Source organism: Elephantulus edwardii, unplaced genomic scaffold (genome assembly GCF_000299155.1).
Source record: "Elephantulus edwardii isolate Elephantulus edwardi_28Jun2011 unplaced genomic scaffold, EleEdw1.0 scaffold00063, whole genome shotgun sequence".
In the NCBI taxonomy this organism is placed as follows: Eukaryota; Metazoa; Chordata; class Mammalia; order Macroscelidea; family Macroscelididae; genus Elephantulus; species Elephantulus edwardii.
In genome coordinates this window covers 12758983-12769282 of record NW_006399813.1, presented here as the reverse complement: position 1 = coordinate 12769282, position 10300 = coordinate 12758983, and the positions used below count along the sequence as shown (strand labels likewise).

The 10300-nt window shown below is 36.0% G+C and overlaps 1 protein-coding gene across 2 annotated transcripts in view; it reads right to left on the bottom strand.

Moving 5' to 3' along the window:
- Window positions 1-3414: 3414 nt before the first annotated feature.
- Window positions 3415-10300, bottom strand: part of SYT14 (synaptotagmin XIV) — a 220860-nt gene continuing 213974 nt past the window's right edge. The window contains exons 5-7 of one of the 2 annotated variants that reach the window (XM_006887952.1): window positions 8734-8923; window positions 6314-6370; window positions 3518-5023 (exon numbers count right to left, since the gene is read on the bottom strand). In XM_006887952.1, the coding sequence (XP_006888014.1) occupies window positions 4710-5023; window positions 6314-6370; window positions 8734-8923 (561 nt within the window). In that variant the 3' untranslated portion in view covers window positions 3518-4709. Of the gene's footprint in view, window positions 5024-6313; window positions 6371-8733; window positions 8924-10300 lie in introns of both variants that reach the window. The other variant, XM_006887951.1, reaches the window with a different exon arrangement.

Genomic DNA, 10300 nt, shown 5'->3' with positions numbered 1-10300 from the left:
CTCTCTCTCTTTTATGAATTCTTTCTTCTTTCTCTAGCTCTGCCATTCAAAATTGTTTAATGTGGTATAGGATTATTAAGGAACAGATATGTTTCCCTTGCAATGTGTGAAGAGTGATAGAATAAAAACAGGCAGTGAGCCGGAGTGTGAGCTTTTTACAAATTGACCGGCACCTGTGTTCTCATCAGAGCCTGAGTCCTTCCTTACTCACTGGATGACGCTGCACAAGCCAGGTCTGCCTATCTCTGCTGTACTTTCTTCACCTACAAAATGACGTTGCTAATATTACTTACTTTGTAGAGCTGTGAGCAAGAAAACAATGCTTCAATGTGTTAAAAAAAAAAAACAACCAACAAAAACAAACCCACAAAACTCACTGAAGTCAAGTTGGTCAAATGCATAGCTGACCATCCAGGTGGTTATTAAGAGGCTACAAATGGCACGGCAGGGGTTTACTCACCTTTCTCCCAAGGAGAGCAGCCAGAGAGGCGCCATTTGTGGATCAGCAGTACAAAGCCTTACCTACTAGGCTCCCTGATGAATGTGTTCAATCTTAGGAGACCATCACTGTCAGCATCATCGTGACTGCACGTTTTGGTGGGCACTACGTTTTAAATAACTGTAAATAAACTTGTGCTCAGTATTAAGTTTGGTGATGAGGATACTGGCGGCTCCCTCCAATGCGGGCTAGGGGAAATGGTGCAACAGCAAGTAATGAAAATGATTTTAACAAGAAGTGTTGTCTTTCAGTCGGGGGGGGGGGGGGCGGGGAGATGGAGCCTCCTTATAAGGTTGAAATCCTTTAACTCTTGTAGTTAGCCTCCACTCTGCAATCAACCTGAGTGTCACTCCCTTCTATTAACACACTAATAGGATCTTGCGATTTTGTATCAACTGGAAAATCCTTTGTGAACTATCTGGTTTACCTAGTTGAATGATGATTTGCCTTGGCATGTGAGTTAGACTGAATGAAATGGTTTACACAAAACGCCAAACCATCTGCGGAGTTGATTCCAACTCACAGTAACCCCAAAAGACAGAGGAGAACTTTATATGATGTGTCTGTTACTCAGGAAGGCGGTGGTGGCTTTGTGGTAGAATCCTCACTTTCCATATAGGGGACTGGTATTCAATTCCTGGCCTTTGCATAAACACAGACTTCATTTATCTATTGTTGTAGGCCTGGCTGTTGCTATGATGAACAGGGTTCAGGGCAGCTTCCAGGTCAAGACAAATGAAGAAGAAAGGCCTGGTTATCTACATCTGAAAAACCAGCCAATAATGCTGCTACATGGATCACAACAGCTGATGAGATAGCAGTTATCTACAACACAGTGAGTAGGCAGTGTAGGTACTAGCCCACTGGTTTTTCCTTTTAAAAAACATCATCCAATTTATGTATTTTGTCATCAAATACCACATTCCTGAAAAGTCACTGGATGCCTTGTGAGATAATGTGCAAATAAATTTCAAACAGAATATCGACAGTACTGAAGGCACAGGTTTTGAAAGAAAGCTTCTGAAAGGTAAGAGGAGTATTATACTAAACAAATGCTTTCCTGATTTGAAATATACTTTGTTTCCTGGGCAGTAAGTAATCAACAACTACATTTCACAGTTCATCTGGGAGACAAATACAGACTGTAATTCCAGACTCTGGAGCTCACATAACTACCAGCCAACTGCCATATTTGGACTACCTTATTTTATTATAAAACTTGGGGGATTTTCATAGAACAATAAGAAAGTGGGTTGTCTTTCTCAAGTTTCTGAGCCAACACCTGCTGCCCACCAGTGGGCCCCTATTTGCTATAATTACTGGAATATAGGATTTTGTCTCTAAGCTTTCATGCAAATTGAAGCATACAAAAAAGCAGAAGTACTGTCTTGTACATTAGATTCAGTAGAGTGAAGTGGGTCTCTTGAGCCCTATTTAATCATCTTTTGAAAGAAGAGACATTTTGGGGGAGTAATTACTGTAAGTTGTGTCAATCCACAGGATAAAAAGATGTCTATTTTGCTGTGTGTGAAAGAGCATGGCAGCAGATAGCACCCCAAACCAAATACGATTCCTAGTAAGTACATAGAAGAAAAACAATCCATAGACATGAGAAATGTTTTCTATTCTGATACCTGAAAAGGTCAGAGCATCTTCACTTTCAAAAAAGAGCTTTTAAAAATATGATGTGTGTGTGTGTGTGTGTGTGTGTGTGTGTGTGTGTACGCGTGCTGCTATATACATTTCCACCACACAGTCACACACATCTAGATATAATTTATAGTCACTGAGGACTTGGGCAGCTAGAGTGGAGGTAGGGTCTTCCTTGATTTTTTACTAATGGATGATTAGGCCAAATCTGATTTTATATTTAGACTAAATTATAAAACCCTAAGGATATAACAAAGCACACCCACAGTTCTGGGAATTATTGGAAGAAAAGTAGTTTAATAAATGACATTTAGTCATGTCTTTTTCTCACTAGAGGTGACAGCACCAAGCCGGTCTTATTAACATGTTTGATTACGCTTTGTTACAGCTACAAATAAGACGAGTGATTCTTTTTATTAATAGGATCTCAATTGCCAGCCTGTAGCCAGTAATTTCAAAGCCAGGAAAAAAAAATACTTGTAGCATAAAAATGTTCACATTCAATTTTTCAGTAAAAGCTATACCACCTTCATCTTTTTTCTATACTGTTGGTAAAAATCCTTAAATAAATTTTATGCCTTTGAATCACATTCTAACTCTATAAATGAATTTATTTTTTTAAACAACACCAAAAAACCACAACAATGGAAAAAAGTTGGCGCAACAATGAAACAGTAGATTTCCCCTTTAATTCAACTCCCTAACTTACATTCTTAAAACTTTACGTTGTCCGATACAGCACTTCTCCCCTCCCCTTATACTTTATGTATATGAGTATGCAGAGCTGCCAGTTTTTAACTAAAAAAAAATATCAGGAGCTCACTGTCTTTTGGGTGTCATTTTTAAGGCCATTCAGTACATCCAAGCTGAAATGATCATATGTATGTATGCTTTTGTTAAAATGGTAATAAGAAGTTTTAGCTTAGTATAATATATAGTACTTAGCTGGTACTAGAAACAATGAATGATATACTGCATTTCAGTAATTAGTAAATTGAACATTTTTTGTCTAATTTAACTAGAAATGAGAAAAAAGTAAAATATTTTTCATATATACAAAACATACTATATTAATAAAGTATATGCATAAAATCATATATTGAGTAAGAAGCAAAATTAAAAAGACAGTACCTTATAATATTCCTGATTAATCAGAGTTCCTAGATTATAAAACAATAAATGAAAGTGCCCTGCCATTTAAAAAAATTAGTACGTTATACAACTTCTACATAAGTCCAAGGAAATAAAGATCTTGTGACATTGTTCTGAGGAATCTTGACATTTATAAAAATTGAAGGCCTAATTTTGCAAATACAACTTTCAAGCTGTATGAGCAAATATAACTTACGTGAAAGGCACAGGATGACATCACGGTGAAGAACGTACCTGTAAATTTCATAAACTATAGTCACAAGTCACTAGGTTTCAGAAGGACTCTCACTACTGTATCTACCATGATGTTCTGATTCACGCTGAGCACAGGTGAGTCCTTAGATCACAAATGTCAATTGTCTGAGTAAGACTGACGATTTCAAGAGAGAACGGTTTATTTTGAATGCTACCTGCTGGATAGAGAGCTGGTTACTAAAATAGTCAGAGTAGATAATGAAAATTCTCTTTAACTTGAATTGTTTTCAATTTTCAGCAGCTTAGCTACCGTATGTTACAGTTTATAAAAAAACTCCAAAACGTATTTTTCACATTACCACAATTTTAAAGAGTTCATTGTCGAAAGTGATTGTAAAGTCTTGCTCTATTAGCTTCCTACATTGGAATACGAGAATACAGGAAGTGCTTTCCACAGAAAGTTACATAGTTCTACAGTACAACCTGTCTAAAAGACTCGCAAGGGATCAGTGCAGTGACTTGGTCCCTTTGGATCAGGCAAAAGCAGAGGCAAATGAAGAAAGAATTTTTTTTATAACATGTTAAAAAAACTTTTGTGAAAATGAGTACTTGCTTGCACTTAGATCTAGTGCTGTTGTGAAGAACTGAGGCACAATGACACTAAGAGCACAGCGAGGAAATACCCGAAATAAAGCAATTTTCTATGTGTTTGAGATTCTCCCTCATGTGAGACCTGGCATAGAATTGGAGAATTACTTTTTTTTTTATATTAAAGATTTCTAAATATCAAAGACTGGTCAGACAAAACATGTTTTATGGGAGACAGAGTGGTACTAGAGTTGCAACTAAAAATATGATTTAAAAAATACACTCATAATTGCAATTTTTAATGAAATTACTGGCTCTTTTGATAACATAAACTGCTACCCAAAAGCATGTTATTAAACCGGTGAAGGATTATTAATTTAACAGTAATGATAAAATGAAAAAACTTTCTCATTTTCCCCAAACAAGCTCTCTCAGAGACACATTTTTTCTTCGTGTATGTAAACATTTGATGTTCTTTCCATGAAATTTAAAGCATTGTGGTAGAATGTTGAATATGATTCTTCAAAGAACAGATCTTCAAATGGTAGCTAGAGAAAAACAGTGATGCTGTAATCAGAATTAGTGCTGCCCTGGATTGAGATTGCTTCTTGATTCTACTCATTCATCATGACTCTAACAAGGCATGCCATCTACAGACTTGCTGTCCTTTGGACTCTTTCATTTCAGTCCAGTGATTGAGTTCCTCTTCTCCAGAGCTGTTCAGACCTAAAGAAATCCAGCCTATCATCTCTTTTCTTTTCATGCTGCGTTTGTTATACACAGACAGTATGAGTGTCACATCAGAAAGCTGAAATAGGGCCACTTGAAAAACAAAGGTTTCCTTGTACACTGGATTTGGTTGCCCTCTGCGGATGGATGTCTTGCATTTGGACATCTCCTGGCCCATGGAATTCAGCAGTGTTAACTTAACATAGGTATCTACAGAAAAAAACAACAAACAAAACAAACAACATACCACAAACATCATTTGAAACAAACTCAAAACAACTTTCTTGCAACATTTTCTAAGAAGACGAAGTATTTATGGTTGATAAGGATATGGTGTATACCATATTTAATGGAAATTTGACCATTAATTAAACCATTCTAATTTGGTGAAGATGCTTAAAAAATGTGACAAGTATAGTGAATACTTTGGAGCCATAAGTATTTTTTGGGTAATAATATCTTGACCTCACTATTTGCCCATTTACAGTTAGAATTTAAAGGTATACCTCATAATCCTTCATCCACCCTCCCACCATCCAGCCTCGACCACCCACTATCCCCCCTGCCCGTTCCCATTTAGCTTCACTAAGCAGGACATCATAGCATTAATAAACACTTAGCAAGCTTAATTAGCCACAAGACTAAAGCATTCCACTGTGTTTTCAGAGAATAAGGATAAACAAACAAATAGAAATGAAGGCAAATGGTGAAGAGAAAAGAGGAAGACAAGAAGGCAAAGGTGACATCAAAACAGCTTAGGATGAAATGTCAAAAAATCTCTGCATGGATGTGGTTTTATTTTTATTTTTTTTAATTAAGGGCTCAAGTGAAGCCTAATACATTAAGGGCTCAAATTTTAGTAAACCAAGTAAAAGTTTCTCCTGGTTTCATGCAAGAATACATTTAATATACTTTTTTATCTAATGGTTGGAAATACTAGAGGGCTTCTTTCTGGCACAATTTAATGCAAAGTTTTATGTATGATATCTTGGATTATTTTAATGAATTAGATTAAAAAAATAAACACAAACTGGTGTGATGTTTAGTGTACAAAGTGAAATGTAAAGTCCAATGTCTCATAATTTGGGAGATAAATCCTCTTTATAAAATATTTTTTATTTTTAAGTTTTTTCAGACTCATGCAAATGATCTTCAGCATGTTGATCCATCATGTGTACTTCAACTCAAAATGTAATTAAGTAAAAACAATTGCAGTATTTATCACAAAATTGCTCTTTTATTTCTGTCATAGGAATCAAAGTACAATGAATGAAAAAATATTTTATTTTAGGAAGGTTTGCTTGTTTTATAGATATTCTGAATACCACCATCCATAATCAGAGATACAGTCTAAGTTAGTTTTATTTAAAGTACCACAGATAATAAATGTGCAATTTGTTTGGAAACCAACATGGTGGACAGCTTCACTGCTGGCAACTTTTAGGGTATTTTGTTTTTGCATGAAAAGACAACATCCAATTAGCCTCTACAGGAACTCACCTCGGATTATATAAACCTGTCCACCTATCAAGTGTTTTAGACAACAGAACAGTCCATCTGACAACAGGGGGTGGAAAGCAGTAAAAGAAATAATGACCAGATGTCAATTGTTGGGTGAGAGAGGGTCAAAGGTTAGAATTAAAGAGGAAACACTGTTCACTGAAGTGGAAGAACACAAACTTTAGCATTTTAATTCAGGTAGAGGGTTGAACAAAAGGGTTGTGGGATAAATTTCACAGAATGAGAATTTTAAAGGTCTTGAACAAAAACTACAATTTATTTTTTTAAAGGGGACATCGTTATAATAATATTTTCTTGGTTCAAAGTACATTGAACATAGAATCATGCAAATTAAGACTCTAAAAGATTGGATAAAAGTCACTGTAGGGCTATGATTCTAAATTTTACATTTACCACAAAATAGTAATTAGCACTTTTATTACCCACAAAGTAATACAACATTAAGTTAAGCAAAAGAAAATAAATTTATAAGCTATCTTTCATTTTAATCTAGAAAGATTTTCAATTTCATGTAATTATTTTAATGTTAACTTACACATGTTCACGAGATACCTTCCAGACAACACTGTTAACCATCTGATACTGAAGATTTAATTTTAAGATAATGCTAATTGTTTGCCTACTCTTGTATCTGAAAGAGCCACTCTTAAGTTGTAGATGCCAAACCTTCAAATGTTTTTATCACAACTTGGTGAACTTCTGGGTATTTTGGATAACATGATCTCTCCTTGTGACAAGTCATTTCTTCTTTTGTTTGATTGTTTTCCACCATGCCCCTTCCCCACTGGAGTTCTGATTGTTTCTCTCAAATTGGCTACTGAAGGGATAGGGAGGCAAACTATATAATTTCATTCTGCTGCATTTTAGCATATTCAATTTCATATCTACTAGTTATTTTTTAAATTGTACCCAAGGCAAAAGTGGTAAACTTCCTGTGACTAAATGTGAGCCAAATCACGTTTTGTTTCTTTGGCACAGTGTAGGACATTTTTTGAATCTGAAGTTGGAAGGCAGAGTATGTAACCCTGAGTTGGTCACAGGTTTCACCAAGCTTCATAGTCTTTTCAGTTTGCATTTTAAGTGTCAGTAAATGAAAGAAATAAAGTCACTTTCAAATCTTTTACTATAGTAATTGTCAACTGTCTGAATAAAAACTTTTTTCTACAATAAGAAGGGGCCAAAAATAATTCCATCCTTTGATTAAGCATCTTTACCTGATTTGAATCACACAACTATCCTGTAAAAGACATAATCTTACTTAAAGTAACAGTCTTAGAAGAGTTAGGTCACTTGTTCATGGGTAGGAAAGAATGTAAGTATAGCATTCTCACTTTTAATTCAGGGACAGACATATTCCCTGACATATATTAAAAGTAAAGTCCTCAGTCGCTATGGGCAAACCAAGTACACTTTTCCGAGTTTTCATCATCATTGAATAAGGACAGTTTACAATTAGGATTTTTAGAATGCTTAGAAGTAGAATTATTTTATTTCAAAGGTAGAAAACGTTTCCCTTCTTACAAGAATTATTTGATACTTTGAATAAAAAATTGCTCACAAAAGCCATAGGAGTCTTTAAGCAAATCTAAGGGACACTGTTCAGATTTCCTGCAAAATTTTTACTTTAGGGCATTATCAACTTTGATTTGAGAAAATATGAGGAAGCTGCTATTTTCCCAGTTTGAGCAGTCATTGGCAATAACAGTTACTTTGAGATGTCCATTGATGACAATTTCTCTGCACTCCTGTAATTCCCTCCTTACTCCCCGTGAGCTAGAGGAAACATAAGATCAAGAGACAGGGCAGGAGTATGCTATCTTGCTTTCCCTTGGTTTCTAGGGTAAAGACCAGACTGTTCTTTGCTGTGTCCTGGCAATGGCAAAGGTTTTTCCATTTTAGAACTCTCTGCTGGCAGTACTGCTTATAGCTTTAAAGGAGAAGAAATGTGAAGAAATAATTTCTTAAATGGTTAAGGGAGTAAAGAAGGAAAAAATAGAAGTAAATTGGTTCATTATTGCATGCAGACAGAAAACACAGCACTGATTGTCAATTAACAAGAGTTATCTACACTCCTGTTAATATCTGTGGAATATTATTCACTTTCTTAAAGACCCTGTTCATTTTTCCTAATACTTGAATATAATGGCTAGATGAGGGCAATTTATATTCAGTCATTATGAAAAATTAAAAGTCCTGCCACTTCACAATTAATATTTTGAATTCCAAATTTTCCTACTTCTCAATGACTAGAAATAGAAAACATGAAACAGATTAGCTTATTATGACACCATTTCATTTTGATTAGTTCACACTAAAAGACAGGACTGAAGCCCCTAACACTGAGAGTCCCACAAGAGCAGAAAACATTAGAATTAAAGGGGAGGGGAGAATCCACTCACTGGGTGGTCTGTTTGCTGCCAAATTTCTGAAGTGGCTGCCTTTTATCACTTCTGCCGATAGTCTTCCAGTTGTGGCATTATAAAGCAGGCCAATGAGAATTTCTGGAACTGAGCCATGTTCAAGAGACTGACATGAGGAGGTACTTCCACTACATGACATTTCTGACATGCTCATCTGGGAGTCACAGCCCTGTAACAAAAAATGAAATTTTTATGGTATTGTGTAAAAGAGATATGTTAAGAGGTGCACTGTTAATGAGATTTTTATTGGCATTAGATAGGTAAAGCATAATAAAGAAGGGAATTACAAGCCTAGTTCCCCAAACAATAGATTAGAAATATTGCCCTTAGTGTATTTGAACCCTTGGATTTATACCAAAAACAACAGATTAGAATAAATACCATTCTTCTTGTTATGTGCCATTGATGTGCCTGTGACTCACGGGGAACCCTAAACCCTGCTCTATCATGTGCCAATCTTAGTGTCTCTGACACACATACCCCCATTACCCCAGTCACTAAATCAATCCATCTTATTGAGGGTCTTCCTGTCCTGCATTCTCCCTCCACCCTTCCAAGCATGACATCCCTCTCGAAGGAAGGACTGGTCCCTCCTTGCAACACGTCCAAAGTATGTCAGACGAAGTTTCTGAATACTCGCGTCCAAGGAGCAGTCTGGTCTCACCCTCTCCACGATGAGACTGTTCATTCTCCTAGCAGTTCCATGGTATATTCAATACTCTTCTCCAGCATCACAGCTCAAAGGCATCAATTCTCCTTCTATCATCCCTAGTCATTGTCCAGCTCTCTGATGCATAGTAAGTGATGCATGGTGTTTGCATGGTGACTGCAAACACCATGGACTGTATCAGGCACACCTTAGTCTCCACTCAAGTATATTTTGATCCTTAGTGTGCTGTATTTAATTCATTATACCATGATCCATGACAGATATATGCGTACCTATGTTCACTACAGCACTATTTACCATAGCAAAGCAATGGGCACAATTTAAGTGTCTCTCAAGAGACGAATGGATAAAGAAATTATGGTACAATTACACAATGGAATACTATGCAAAAATAAAAAACAATAAAGAATCTGTGAATAGTTGAATAAAAAAATTAATTTGCTTTGTAAAATCTTACTCAAATAACAATTAAAAAAGAAAAGAAATAATAGGACATGAGAAGCTTTCATAAATCCTCTCCATACTAAGATATCAGAGAAGACAAACTCAATGGCATTTGTAAGCTGTTAATTTTCTGAATTTCATAATTTATCATTTAAAGAATGATTGACCTTAGGGCCACTGTTGTAAAATGGGCCTGACATCAGGATTGAGGAAGACAGAAAAGGAGGGGAGGAATGATGTATATTGTATTGAAACAGGTGAGGGAGAGAACTGTTTAAAAGGGATATGTTGTTGTTCTTGTTGTTATGTGCCGTCGAGTCGCTTGCGACTCATATGTACAACAGCCCTAAACTCCGCTCTGTCCTGTGCCAATCGCACTGTCTCTGACACTCCCATCCCAATTATCCCAGTCACTGAATCAATCCACCTCAT